Raw genomic sequence first — 15,732 nt, forward strand, 5'->3', positions numbered from 1 at the left:
TGGGTGCAACTGCTAGCTCTGCATACCCAATAGCTATGTCCTTGATGGTTATAGAGATCTAAGCGATGTTTCTTCTCTCGCTTCCAAAAAACACCAATTTACCTGTAGAGATGTAGAGATAATTAATACAATTCTGGTTCCTTCAGTCACTATTAGGCCTCCCTCACACAGGGCGTTGGCAGAAATGCAGCGTTTTTCAATGCTGCGTTTACTGCCGCTTCCGCCCGGTTTCGGCAGCGCTGGCATACTTTATGCCAGCGTTTTGGCTGCGTTTTCAAGCTCTGATTGGCTGAGGCAGTCAATGAAGGGCTGTGATTGGGAATCGAGCCAGAGCCGACAACCAATCACAGCACTCTATTGCTGGAGGCGGGGTTCTCAAACCTGGCCTACGGCAATAGAATTGTGAATGCAGGGGAAGCCTGGATCAGTGGCAGAGACCAGCGGCCGCGACCCGGACCACAGCGGTTAGGTGAGTATTACTTTCTTTTTTCTCTTTCTAGCCTAGCTGGGACTGATTTTCGGGGCAGGGTTTCTATTGCAAGCCCTCCCCCCAAAAATCGGTGAGCGGTTAACGCTGCCAAAAATGCGGCAACAAGTGTTGCCGCGTTTTCAGCAGTGCTGAAACCGCTGCCCATTCATTTCAATGCGCGACGCAGGGCTGAAAATGCCCCAAAATAGAAAATGCATCGCTGTGCAGCATTGGAAGGTGCTGCGTTTTCAGTCCTGTGTGAGCAGCCTCATTGAAATGAATGGGAGCCTCGTACAGCGTTTAGCACTGGGCTGAAAAGGCAGCGCTAAACGCTGTACAAAACGCCCTGTGTGAGGGAGGCCTTAGGGGAATATTTACTATTTCCATTTTGACTTCGAGTTGAAAGGGTTGTCTGGGACTTTTACTATGCATCCCCTATCTTCAGAATTAGTATTGAGCGAATCGAAGCAATAGAACCTTGTTTAGGGTTGAACATTGCAAAAAATTCAGTTCAACACAAACTTGAACCTCAGGTGGTTCGTCTTGGCTGAATCCTATGAAATTATTCCTCTGAGCCACCGTGCTTCTTCTTCCTCCAGAGGAAGAGAAGGAGGAGAAAGAATACTTTCTTCTTTCATCTTTCTCTCCTCCGTTATCTCTTTCTCCTCCTCCTCTAGAGAAGGCAGAAGAAGCATGGTGGCTCAATGGTTAAAACTGTTGTCTTGCAGCACTGGGGTTCCAGACTCAAATCTGAACAAGGGCAACATCTGCATTGAGTTTGCATGAATGGTTGTAGAAACCCAAACAAACATTCATGCAGATGTTGTCCTTGGTCAGATTTGAACCTAGGAACTCAGTGCTGCAAGTCATCAGTGCTAACTACTGAGCCACATTTGAGGAAGAGTGCTTTTAGATAGTTTTACACACTAGTTCTAGTGGTATTGGGGAAGTTCCAGTTCAGTTTGAACAGACTGGGACCAAACTGAAATTCTTGCTGAAATTTGGTGAACCGATTGAATCAAGTTTCCAAAAGTTCACACAACACAACTCAGCATGGGCCATCAATAGTTGATCATCAGGATTGTGCCCCTCAGGATCACCGCTGATCAGCAGATTGCCAGGCCTGCTGTTAGTGCAGACAGTACTAGAAGGAGAGTGCTGTCAACAAAGCTGCAGTCTGGGTAGGTACTGCAGGCATAGCTCCCATTGAATTCAGTGCAGTACCAACCAGGGCCATGTTATCTGCTTCAGGCACTGTCCGCACTGACAGGTGGCCCCACAGATGAGCTGATCGGTGGGGATTGAGAGCAGGAGATCCCCAATGATCAAATATTGATGACCTGCCCTGGGGATATGTCATCAATAGTAAAAGTTCTGTAGAATCCCTTTAATATCTAAAAGTGGCAAGAAATGCAAGGAAAAACAAAAATGGGGAATGTTTCTTACAAACAACAGACTGTAGAAGAAAACCGGGATTCGGTGCGACTTTTTTATATGTACCTTTTTTACGCATGGACTGTTTGTCTTTTTTGCCTTTTTCCATCCTTTTCCTTGTTGACATGTCACGCTTCTTTTTTCAAGTACATTTATGTATTTTTATTTAAAGTGTGTAGCGATTCAGCTTTCTGAAGAAGAGGCGGTTGGGCTCGAAACATGGCATTGCTGGTTCAAAAAAAAGAGAAGTTAAGATTTAACCTTCACCTTGAGTATTGTCTTTACCTACTCTTTCAAGGTGGTACCAGACCCCAGTCTTTTCCTTTCAATCTTTGGTATCTTCACGATGCTTGCAGCCTCGTTGTTGGACAGCGTCTTTACATTGGCAGTACCTTCTTCTATGCATGAACAGGGATTTATCAGTTTGTAATACCCCACTTTTAGGTGAGCACACACTTTTTTGTACCTCATACTATTTCCTCCCTCGGTTGCGACTCTACTGGATGCTTTGCTAATTGTTTTTGCCTGGGTCACATGAGGTGCTTTGTGTATGAAAATACCTTTGAGGCAGATTTCTACAGTCTGTAGGATTTAAAGTAAGGCGCTGAGCTAATGAATTGCATTACTCATCATTGCTGATCGACTGTTATATATGGAGTGACATACAGAGTCTGCTTAACAAAAAGCTATTGGAAGGAAGGCTTTTTATACTGTTCTTGCACAAAGTTCCTCTGCTGTTTGTGTTCTTCCCAACTCTCACCTATCCATTTATTCTTCTATACATTGTACAATAGCATTATGGTAGGTTTGCTCCTTCCTCAGACATATTCAAAGAGTACAATGGGCTCCATAGCCAATACCTACATATTCTCTATTTAAAACAGGGAATAACCTGTGGCCTGCTTACCCCATTCCATTCCCTATAGGAGAAAAAGTCAACATGACCTTCTGACTCTGTTTTCTTCTTCATCTGGTAACATTGCATGCTGTGGCAGAGCTTTGCCTAAAAGGATTTTCCGAGATAAAAAAAAGACATGCGGCAGATAATGGTGGAAAATAATGAAAAAAGCTATAGTGATCTTTCGAACAGCTTTCCCAGTTCAGTGCCGCCACTCTATTCTGGACTGGTTTGATCCATTAAAGAAACCTGTTACATCTCCACAGCACTATAAACTAAATTATGGTGCTGTTGGGGGACATGACATGGAGCTGGGTGATGTATTTTTTATATTCCCCCCCTCACCACCCCTATGATCCAAAAGTGTTCCCCTCTGGAGCACAGCCCAAAAATCTATCTCTTTTCACAATTTCGTGCTCGCTTTCTCATAGACTTGTATAGGACAGAGTATGAAACTCTGAAAAAAGTCTGATTTTTGTGTTGTGCACCAACTTGAGAGGGGGGCACTGCTGGATCCCGGGTGAGTATAAATAATACATCACCTGGCTTCTGTCACCTAAGAGCACCATAACTAGGGTTATGGAGCTGATGGGACGTGACTGGTTCTCTTTAATAGCTCACGTGACTATTCAACCGTCTGTATATAAACAGCATGTGATTACTGAGCCTAATGATTGGTAGATAGTCCCGTGAGCAATGAATGGCACATGACCCCTTCAGTCGCTTCTGCAATCATACCAGCAGGGAATGGAGCAGCCCTGTACCACAGAGGTCTTTGGAAAGATAGAAAATAACCTGTTGTCTGTTTGCCCCATTCCATTAATAATAATCATAAAAATTATAATAATCTTTATTTATATAGCACCAACATATTCTGCAGCGCTAACAAGACAGGGGGAACAAAACCCCGGTTACATGTAGAAATCAATTGATGGAAACAGTAGGGTTGAGGGTCCTGCACCAACAAGCTTACATACTACAGATAATGGGGGGATACAGAAGGTATAGGGGCAGGAGATGTGCACGGCATGGTGAGGTGGAGAGTGTTTGATGCTATACACAAACACAGGCAGAGTAGAGAGGGATTTGGCTTTGGGAATGTGGGATGCCTCCCTGAAGAGGTGCGTTTTTAGAGCACACCTGAAGTTGTATGAGTCAGGGATTGCCCGGATAATTTTGGGTAGCGCATTCCAGAGGACTGGTGCGGCTCTGGAGAAGTCTTGGAGGCAGATTTGAGAGGTTTGAGTTAAAGGGCCACTTGATCTGGAGGGTGCGGGCTGGGTGGTGGCTTGAGATAAAGGAAGCAATGAAGGAGCATTAGCTGTAGGAGAAAATGTCAACATGATCCTCTGACTATGTTTTCCCCGTTATTTTGTAACATTGCATGAAGAGGTAGAGTTTTGCTTAAAGAGGTTTTTCGAGATTTAAAAAAATAATGGAAAGAAGCCATAATCATCTTTCCAATAGCCTTTGTAGTCCAGGGCCACCACTTTGGTTCCCACCGGTCTGATCCCGAAGTAACTGCAGAATTCATATTCCATTCATCTCTCACATGACCATTCACCAATCCCTGGCATCTGTATATGAACAGCACTTGACCACTGAAGCCAGTGATTGATGAATAGTCATGTGAGCAATGAACGACACTTCACAGCTTCGGTCACTTCCACGATCGGACTGGTAGGAATGGAGCAGCACTGCACTAAGGGAGCCTTTGCAAAGATATTTATGGCTTTTTACATTTATTTTACACTGATATCTACCCGTTTCCATACACCCCATAGCAGCTGCCTGTTTTTTCTCTTTGATAGTGCTTATCAAACTGTGAGCCTCCTGTGGCACAGATTGTTAGGGCAGCAGAATGCAGTCCTAACACTCTGCTCACAACCTGGGACTTGTGGGTTCCACATGGTTCAGGTAGCCGGCTCAAGGTTGACTCAGCCTTCCATCCTTTTGAGGTTGGTAAAATGAGTATCCAGCTTGCTGGGGGGTAAAGATGACTGGGGAAGACAATGGCAAAAACAGTCTGCCAAGAACTGTGATGTGATGTCACCACGATGTGATGTCACCCTAGGAGTCGGTCATGACTCGGTGCTTGCACCAGGGGACTATACCTATCTTTCTTATCAAACTGTGAGGTCGGCCAGTGGATGCCAAAGTGCAGCTGAGAAGTAATTGACATTTATGATGTAAATCTACACTGCATGGACCTTTCTCTGCTCAAATCTCTAGTCTAATAATAGAATTGACTGATTTTGCTCAAAAGTCAAATGCAGCATAAATTTAGAAACTTTAGTGCAGCAACATAAATAAATGAACCTTGGGGCATTTAAGTATATTTAGCCCACCCTACATAATGTATACCTTTCCTATTTTAAATGTATACATCCTACACATGAAGTAAAGTTTAACTTGACCCTTAAACTGTGGCAATAAACTTTTTCTTGCCCCTTTCAATAGCTTTTCAATGGCTTTATGGCATAGTTTTAAGATATTGCAGCATCTGTATATGTTCTAGAAACATTTGCACCATATAGTTTAGTCATAATAAAATACAGAACTTAACTTTTTTGAACTGTGTCAGCAAAAATGATTTATCTGCGGTAGACATACCGTTCGACCAAGTGAAACCCACTCAACCCTCAGAGCGCGGTGCATGCGTATCCCAAAGCATGTTTTGATGATTTTGTCTTTATCATCCTGCCACAGGTAAAGCCTTTGTACTGAAACAAGTTGTTTGACATTTAAGTATTGGTGTCTGCAACAGGGAAGCCAGGTGTGTGGCCTTTGGCATTGGTTTGAAATACAGAACATATGAAGAAGAGTTCTTCTATACATCTTTTTTTCCGATGGCATTCTGCTAGCCTTCAAAAGAGTCTTGATAGTCGGTATAGTAGCTCTGCGTCATATTGTATTACCCTAGCAATTTTTGCTTGTATTATCCAAAAATGTAAGATATTTTTAGTATAACTGACTATTTAGTGCAATTTTTTGCATAACATGTAAATTGAGGCTGAGATGGCGGCACCTGGGGAACCCCGTTTTTCATGCTTAACCCCTAAAGCTAGGATACCAGCTTTGCTGTAGGGTTTCCAGGTTGTTGCACACACAGATAGACGCAGTAGTATGGCTGCTGATGCCGTACTGGGCTGAGGCGCAGTACCTGAAGGTCTGAACAGGGGTGTAATGAAACAAGCAGAAGTCAGGGCTGGTAGCACAGGTACATAAAGAACGTCCAAGCTGAAAGTCAGGGTAGGCAGAAAAGTCCAAAATACAGAGCCGAGGTCAGGGAGAACAGAAATCAGAATGGTGAAAAAACAGACAAAGGGTTAGAGACAGGAATACACATAAACTGGGGGATTTGCCACAATGGCTAATGAGACCAATTTCTTAGGCATCCTCAATGGGAAGGGTGCCCAATATAGCAGATCATGGCTGATGATGGGTGGGGGATGGGGTTATGGAGTGTGCGCTGGCTCTTTAAGAAAGGGGGTAAAAGTGCATGCAGAACTTGTGGGCAGAGGTCTGTGAGCCTACAGAGGTATGTTCTGCAACATGTGACAGTTGGCTGTGTCAAAGCACAACCCCGGGAACAGATGAGCAGCGGTGACACGCAATGACAAATGTCCTGAGATATGTGGCATGAGATGACCGGCTTTGGAAGAAAAACTGATTTTGTGATACTCTGTCAGGAGATGTTAATTCTATATGACTTTATGTGTGTCCACCCAGTGGTTGTTGTGATGGGTGACGCATAGGGTTTTGCTAGCATGTTGCAACATTGTATTGAATTAAATGTGACAAATTGGAGTCTGTAAAGTGTTTTCTGGTTTTACAAAAGAATAAAAAGCTGAAAATGTGACAAAACAACAAAAAAAACTGTACTTGCCCCTTCTCTGGCCACAGTGATTAAGTGTTGTAACTCTCTTGGTCGCCCTGATGTTTATATTCAAATGCAGGCAGCATATTACAGCTAGAGCAATACGTGACCATGTGACTGGCATCATTACTCTGTGATGAAAAAGCCGTGGCGCCAAGTGTATGGCATGTCACCGCTGGGGTCACCAGCAGTACGAAACATCACTCCTGGCCATATGTAGACAGAGACCAGTTGGGGACAGAAGGATCTGTAGCACTGGATCACTAGGACAGAGAATAGGTGAATGCTTGATCCTTTTTTAGGTTTTATAACATTTGTAGCCTTTTTTTTTTTGACGGATGGACACTTTGACAAAATTTTGGAAAAGGTGAGGGTGCACATATATGTATCTGTCTTGTGGACCATGTGGAGATATATGTGTAGAACAAAGTTACAAAAGTAGACAAATGCACATTAAGCTCAAACCTTGTTGTTTCATCTACAGTAATAGTGTTTATCGAACTTTAGAAAAATTCCATTTGGCCAATTCGCTGAATTTCGGTTCGGTACAGATTAGTTCAATCTGAAAGGGAACTTTGCCAAAACCCCACAAAATGGTGCATAAACTAAGAGCCAAAAAGGCCTCTTCCTCCTTCTTCTATAGATGTGGTGCAGTTGCCTTGCAGTACTGGTGACCTTCAAACCCAACCAAGGACAACATAAGCTTGGGCAGATTTGAACCTAAGACCCCAGTGCTTCAAGGCATCAGTGCTAACCACTGAACCACCATGCTTCATTTTCTTTCTTTCTCTAGAGGAGGAGGTAAAATAAAACCCAAAATACAAACTACATACAGATGTTATCCTTGACAGATTTAAACCTAGGACCTCAGCATGTAAGGCGATAGGGCTAGACACCCAACCACCATGCTTCTCCTGCCTTCTTCCTCCACTGGAGGAAGAGAAGAAAAAGAAACATAACATACAAACTCCATACAGATGTTGTCCTTGGTCAGATTTTAACCTAGGAACCAGTGCTGCAAGGCAACAGCACTAACCACTATGCTTGTTTTGCCTTCTTTCTCTTCCTCTTTCCTTCTTCTCCTCCTCTGGAACACGAAAGTAACACTCTTCATCTTTACCTCCTTCTTCTGAGGAGGAAGAAGGCAGAAGAAGCACAGTGGTTCAGTGCTTAGCATTGGTTTCCTGCATTATCCTGGGTCCAAATCTGACGAAGAACAACATCTGCATGTAGTTTGTATCTTGTATTTCTTCTTGCCCCCTCCTCTACTCCTCCTCCTCTGGTAGGAGGAGGGAATTATATTTGATTTGTCCAAAAAAATCGGACCGCGAGAAGTTCGAGTTTGCGCCAAACTGAAATTTGACTCAAAACAGGGTTCACAATACAGGATGGCGAAAGAAAACCGCTAGTACAATTGTAGCCGATTTTGCCTCCATGCCATGCAGGGGCGTAACTATAGGGGATGCAGGGGATGCAGTTGCACCCGGGCCCAGGAGCCTTAGGGGGCCCATAAGGCCTCTATTCTCCATATAGGGAACCCAGTACTATAAGTAAAGCATTATAGTTCAGGGCCCTGTTCCAAGTTTTGCATTGGGGCCCAGGAGCTTCAAGTTACGCCTCTGATGCCATGTATTCCACTTTTTTTTGCACAATTGCAACAGAATTACTACTTTGTTATTAGTGATTGATGCTGCAAGAAATATGGGAACTTCTTAAACTTAACTGTAAGCAGAAACCTGGAGAATTCTAATTGTTTTGTGAGCTTTTATTCAGGGCAGCAGGGACCGATACATGTGCTTTAACAGTTTGGCAAATCCTAAGCATGATTAATGGCTACCTTTTAGAAAAAAACTTTTAGTTGGAATTTACATTAAAACATTGATATAAATGTCACAGATGATAAATGTTCCTTAGTTGGGAAGTTATTGTAATTAATTATGCCTGCTGTCTGCTTTGTGTTAATAATGAATGGAAGTAGAAACTTTTCTCAAATGTTCAAGAGGATTCATTCACGAAATAATGATGTTTTCATTATCATGTTATTTTTCATGCACTTTTCGCTGCTGTGACATAAAACATTTTATCAGGCATAATATAACTGTCGGGATGCACTTCGGTTGGTAATTTACAGCTCGGGGCTTAGGGGGCCTATCTAAGATCACAAGTAACAGCTCCAGATTGTAGGTGGCTGGGAAATTCATCGCACTGTACTTTAGTCATGACTAATAAAAATCACTTATCGTTTAAATCAAGCTTTATGGTAAAAATATTTTTAATGTCACCATCTACACTGTCCTACCAAAAGTAGTTGACACCTGAGCAAGAATCAAAAGTTGTATTTATTTGCATACTGAATGTTAATACTCAGTGAGCCTCCTTTGGCCCTAATGAAATTGGATATTCTCCATGGCATACTTTCCATTAACGTGTGAAACACTTCAGCCTGTATTTCCCTCAATTCATGCTGCAAATGTCTGGTGAGTTCTATCAAAGGAGATGCATCAGTCCATTTACAATGAAGCAAGGAGAGTTGTCATTGGACAGTTGAGCAATGGAAGAACGTTCTAGAGAGTGACGAATCATTCTACTCCATTTTCAAATCAGATGGACATACCTAAGTATGTTGTGCCAACAGTTAAGTATGGCCAAGGTTCCGTTATGTTTTGAGGATGTTTTACTTGGCATGGTCTTGATCTGTTGGTTGTAGTGGCAAGAACCATGAACATGGACGTATACCCTGACATTCTAGACAATTATGTGCTGCAGACAATGTGGCAATATCCCAGGAATGGTCAGCCATACTTCTAATAAGGCAACGCGGCTTGTCATAAATCCAATGCTACTTCACGTTGGTTTGAGGATGTGGGTGTTGCATGATTGTACAGGATTGAAAAAGAAATCCCGACCTGAACCCCATTGAGCATCTTTGGAATGAACTGTAATGTTGAGTCAGGAAATATAAACAGCGCCCATCTGAGAACTTGCCAGATGTTTGCAGGATGAGTTGAGGGAAATACACGCATAATGCACTATTAATTTACACTCGTGTGAGCATGCCCCAAGGAGGTTCTTACAGACGTTAAAATCATCAAAAAATGCTGAGAGATTTCAGATCTCAAATCTGCAGAATTGGGAATGCAGCTCTGGGTTATAATACAGGCTATAACGCATGATCATACAAGAAAATGAATAGAATTGTATTCTGTTGATCAACTATTTGCAAAGTTTGGTTCTACATGTAAATTGCAAAATAGTATCTGAAGGTTAGAAATATCTTTTGCATTGTGAGTCTAGACCAGAGGTCCCCAACTCCAGTCCTCAGGGACCACCAACAGGTCATGTTTTCAGGATATCCTATGGTAAGAACACCTGAGGCTATGTCTGAGGACCGACAATAATTACATCACCTGTGCAATACTGAGGAAATCCTGAAAACATGACCTGTTGGCGGTCCCTGAGGACTGGAGTTGGGAACCCCTGGTCTAGACAAAAGTTAAAAATTCCTCTTGGGCAACAATCATGTACTGCAACTTTTCCTCAACCAACGTAAATGTAAATTGTTTTAACAGCAATGCTTGCCAGTTAAATGGTGGCATTCTCCTTGAGTTGTTGTACTACCAGAGGCTGAATTTCCATTTTTACCAGTTTTTCTTTCAAGTCCACAAAGACAGAAAATCAACTTAGCGAGTGGTATTAGAAATCTTCCTCCAATCTCCAACAATGGTGGTGAGACGTTTTGTAGTAGTTGAAGACGGTCTTTATTTCTTCAAGGAGTTTCCTACTACACATATAGTCATGAGAAAAACTAAGTATGCCCTCTTTGAATTCCATGGTTTTTTGCATCAGGACATAGTTTAAAACAAATTTCACACACTGCTTACGCACTTTGGCATTACTTTTGTTAAATAATTAATGGCACAGTGTAATTTGTCATTTGTTCTTCATCTGAGGTTGAGTGTATCTAATTTTAAGACCTTCTAAGGATCAGATTTTATTTTATTGTTTCCTGATATGTAAATCCACAGAATTCAAAGAGAATTTAGTTAGTTTTTCTCATGACTGTACATGGCAGGAATCTTTGTTGTGAGATGAGTCAAGCCATTAGCAGTCACGTAAAAACTTTGCTTTTTTCTTAGCAATTACAGAAGTCAAATTACAGATTTAACAACATTTAATCCAAGGCAGATAGCTCGCTGCAAAAAGTTGTCTTAGCACAACAAAAAATATTAAAAGCTATTGAAAAGGCAAGAAAAAGTTCTGTGCAACAGAACTTATTTAACACAGTAAGTGTGACGTTAAAGGGAACCAGTCACCTACCTGTAGAACCAAAAACTAATTTATGCTGCTGTTAGGGAAGGTGACAAGGATCCGGGTGATGCCTTTTTCATACTCACCCGTTCCCTGGTCCCTGTACTCTCACCCACTGAAGATCGCGTGCCACACAGAAATCTGACTATTTTCAGATTGCCATGCGCACTCTCCCATAGACTTGTAAGTACAATATTGGGGTAGGTCTTATCTCCTTATTTTCATGTTTGCTATGATATATGTCACATTTCTATGTTGTAGTTCCTAATTAATTTTGACTGTTGTGTTACCAGGTCATCCATCAAGAATTGAAGCCCGTGTCACTCCTCTGCTGCCTGCTCAATTTGCCAGATTAACCGCATCACCTGCAGTTACCTTCATGACTACTTTGGCTGATCATACGTCAAATGGTATGTTGAATTAAGGTGCTGCCTCATACATTTTTTTCTGGTACCATTAGTGCAATAATTCCATAGGTCATTAGTAGTTGATGGATGGAAGTCTGCTGCTTGGGACCATCAGATGATTGACTGGCCTGCTGTCCATTGAAATCAATGGAGAGACGCACTGCTAAGGCACTTTCTGCTCCTTTCTTGGTCAGGATTGAATATGACATCCTGACCAGCAGAGAAGTGGGAAGTGTCATAGCAGCGTGTCAACTACCCATGGCCTATCCAAAGAATAGGTCATCAGTGAAAAAGAGGGCAGACAACCCCTTTAAGTATGCAAGTCGAACTCCTCTTTTTTCATGATGGCAAATGACTGCTATGAAAAATTTTGAACACTCAATGAGTTTACCCTTGTCATATACGTATACCAGTCCAGACATTTTTTTTAAATCATGTTCTTGGTATTTATTTTGTATGTATCAGAAAATGACCTATTTTTAAAGTAGGTTTTTATTTATTCCATGTCACTATGTGCATTAAAAAATACTAATATGTTTCAGCTTGTACTCTTCCCACTTAGCCTATTAACAGTCTGATACTTCATGTTTTGTACAGTGGCCTCATGGACCATAGAGACAATAGGGCACTCATTGACTTCTATGTGCTGTAGTCATGCTCTGTGACTTGTGTAAAGGTCATAGTGCTGGGAGGGAGAGGAGGTGAGCTGTGGCTATCACCTATTAGGAATAGTGGATGCTGTATTAGGACCCTTTTACACGGGACGACCTGTTGGGCACAGGTGCCTGTTCGGTCATTCCAGGGATGATCGGTCCTGTGCTTTTACATACGAACGATCATCACTAGTATATGAATGTGGAACAGGTTGGGAACTGTTCCAGCCTGTCCTCCTCCATTCGCTGTAAACAGGCAGTCGTTCACAAACCAACAACTGCCTGTTTACATGACCGAAACTGAATGACGAACGAGAAGCAAACAGATTCTCATTCGTCATTCAGTTGGGGCATGCACTGAACGATAATTTTTCAGATGTGGGACATTTGAACCATTTATTGACCTGTGTAAAGAGGTTCTTATCTATATATAGGTGTTCACTTTCACTGTAATGCAGCCTGCAAGGATATTAAGATGATGGCTGAAAAGTTTTCTCTACATAACATGAAGTGTCAGACTATTATTAGGATTTTTTAGGAATATATGTGGGTTTAAAAAAAAACACGAAAAAGTTAAAACAAATAAGTTTAAAAGGGTTTTACGTATCAAAAACAGTGGTGGCAGTGCAGTACGAAGAAAGTTAAACATAATAAACATACTTACTTACCTCCCGCTGCTGCTTGCCACCCATCTGGTCTTCTGTTTACTTTGGCCTCAGCAGTAATGTGAGTTGTTTATCCACCTATCGGCTGCAGCCAATAGGAGGCCGGGCAGGGACATCATCAGTCACATCCCATAAATCTGCCTCCAGGCTTTCACATTAGAATCCCACATAACAGGTTTATGTGACATCACCAGGTCTTCTCAACCAGTGATGTCACCTATCAGATGCTGTGTTGCTGGGCTGCCAAAGAGGCGGTGCGAGGCCCAAAACTATATTAAAAAAATTACTCGAAAAACCACTTCAGCCAAAAAGCTTGATTTAAATAGCAGCTTGTGTTCTGATGACATATTGTGTTTAAGAAGTTCCTGAAGTTTTTACTGTAACTTGACTTTTACATCATGTTTATTGAAATGTAGGCCATTCTGTTCTATAGCCATTTAAGCATGCAAGTCAGAATGTTCTTCAGTTATGATGACCACTGATTGGGAAATATACATTTTCGGCAACCATTGAATACATTATTATAGGGGATGTCTACACATTACGAGAGAGGCTGCTGAACTGCAGAACAAATAACTGTCGTCGTTATCTGCTGCCCGCTACAGAATGCGACATACAAATGTAGAACCGTTATCTTAATAGCTGGGCGAATGTCATTTGTTATATTGTGCCTGCAATTGTTGAATCGGTTACATTATAGTGAGCCGGTAACTATTTGCTTTTTTCTAATATTTGTAGAATTCCTTCCTGCCCGTGTTAATTAAATCTGCAATTTATGTTGATGTAAATGAGCTTCCTGACTCATCCGGGTCAAACGTAAAAGGCAATTTACATGTTTTATGCATATAGAGCTTGGAAATATTTCGGCAAAATGTGTTATTTTTGATCTCCTTTATGCCACTAATGACTCCATCTTGAATGTATTGCCTTCCCTGTGACTGATCTAGACAATGATTTTTAATGATAATTATCAATAAAGAAATAATCGCGGCTTCTTGACATCTGGTCAATGACTGCACAGGAATCATAAAATACAATTTGTCGTATCCAGGCTCCACTCTCAGGTCCATAAAAGACGTGATGACCTTTAATTACCGGCATGTAAATCAAATGATGTTGTCGGATGATGTTCGCCATCATGAAAGTGTTTGCTTAGTTAGAGAAAGGAAGAAACTCAGAGACTTTGAGTTTCATGAACTACGCTTCTCTATTGAAAGACTTCAAAGTAATTAGTAAGAGTAGTACGGATGGGACCCACTTCCTGTGGATCAATAAATTTGCTTTAGATTGTAAGAGATTAGCACTAATAGCGGCCCAGCAAGCAGCTAATCAGTGGGGATCCCAAGCGGCGTACCTCTGCCAAACAACTATTGATAACCCATACTGAGAATAGGACATCAATAGAAAAAATTCCTTTAGGTTAGGTGCATAAAGAGGCATTCATAAAGTAGATTCCTATGCAGGTTCATCTTATCATAGACATATTGTAACGGCATTCATGAAAACCTGCATAAGAAAATGTTGAGTATTGGATATACAGGATGTAGTCAAAAAGACTGATCTAGCTCTATATCTCAATAACGGTGTCCTATATTGAAACAACTATAAAGTACTTGAATAGGAAGGCATGGATGCACTAAACAATGATTAAAGGAATGGTTCAAAAATCTGTGAATGTTTAGCTTTCAAAAAAGAAGGCTGAGAGGAGACTTAATAGTGGTCTACAAATATCTGAAGGGCTGTCACAGTGCAGAGGGATCAGCCCTATTCTCATCTGCTCGAGGACAGACTAGAAGCAATGGGATGAAACTGAAAGGGAGGAGACACAGATTAGATATTAGAAACACCTTTTTGACAATGAGGGTGATGAATGAGTGGAACAGGTTGCCATGAGAGGTGATAAGTTCTCCTTCAATGGAAGTGTTCAAACAAAGGCTGGACAGACATCTGTCTGGGATGATTTAGTGAATCCTGCACTGAGCAGGGGGTTGGACCCGATGACCCTGGAGGTTCCTTCCAACTCTAGCATTCTATAAATGATATGGAGCATGGCCCCCTGGGGGTCCCATAACATGGATTTCAGTTTTGTATTGTAGCCCCTGTAAGAGAAAGATAGTAAAACCCAATTGCAATGTTTATGAGTAACATGTGAGAAGCAGTCCTGTGGGATTGCTGCTATGGCTGAAGTAAGGAAAGTGTACTTAAAGTGGCCTCCTTCCACTACGATGGGGGCAGATAATTCAGGAAGCCTTCCACCATCATCAGCAGGAGATTCATGTATTGATCCACGCTGAGAGTTCCTGGAATGAACACAGGTCCATGCATGTATTGTATCAGGAAGAGGCCACTTGGCGAATGCTTTCCTTACTTCAGTCATAGCAATGGTCCCACGGGACCTAAAGAGACGCGGAAAGGGGATTTCTGCTTCTCACATGCTACTCTTCAACTTTGCAATTGAACTTTACTCCTTCTTACAGGGGCTGCAACACAAAGTTGAAATCCATGTTCCAGGGCTCTCAGGGGCTCCCGCACCATTCCATCATGTAACACATCCATGTCTTTCTATTCAAGTACGCTACTGTTATTTCACTATAGGACACTAGTATTGAGATATAGCGCTGGAGCAGTCTTTTTGACTACACCCTATATAATCCATCAGATTTTTCATAAGGCGGCACACATTTTAAATATACTGAAGGCATAGTTTTGTAGGGCTTTTTTTTTAACATTTTAGCTATTTTTTACAGTCCATTGCCGAAACGTCTTATCTAAGGTAACATGTTTGGTGTTTTCCAGTAGGTCAACTCATACAACAAAAATCACCCAGTATAAAAGGTGCAGCTAACAGCATTCAGATTCATTGATAGGATATGACTTTATGGGATAAAGCAAAAAGCTGTCACTAATATTATTCTCAGGATAAAATGCCATTTTTCTGTTCTTAAGCAGCAGCATTCCATCGCTCCATAGAAAACCTCCAGAACATAGAGCACATCCAGTGTCCCACTGACTCTCAAA

General features: G+C 41.7%; 1 protein-coding gene across 1 annotated transcript in view; it reads left to right on the top strand.

Moving 5' to 3' along the window:
- The window catches only part of TCERG1L (transcription elongation regulator 1 like), a 256,994-nt gene that overhangs the window by 137,363 nt on the left and 103,899 nt on the right, over positions 1-15,732 (top strand). Inside the window, exon 5 of the mRNA XM_066601194.1 lies at positions 11,283-11,399. Coding sequence (XP_066457291.1) covers positions 11,283-11,399 — 117 coding nt within the window. The remainder of the gene's footprint in view (positions 1-11,282; positions 11,400-15,732) is intronic.

The sequence above is a fragment of the Eleutherodactylus coqui genome, chromosome 4 (assembly GCF_035609145.1).
Source record: "Eleutherodactylus coqui strain aEleCoq1 chromosome 4, aEleCoq1.hap1, whole genome shotgun sequence".
NCBI lineage: Eukaryota > Metazoa > Chordata > Amphibia > Anura > Eleutherodactylidae > Eleutherodactylus > Eleutherodactylus coqui.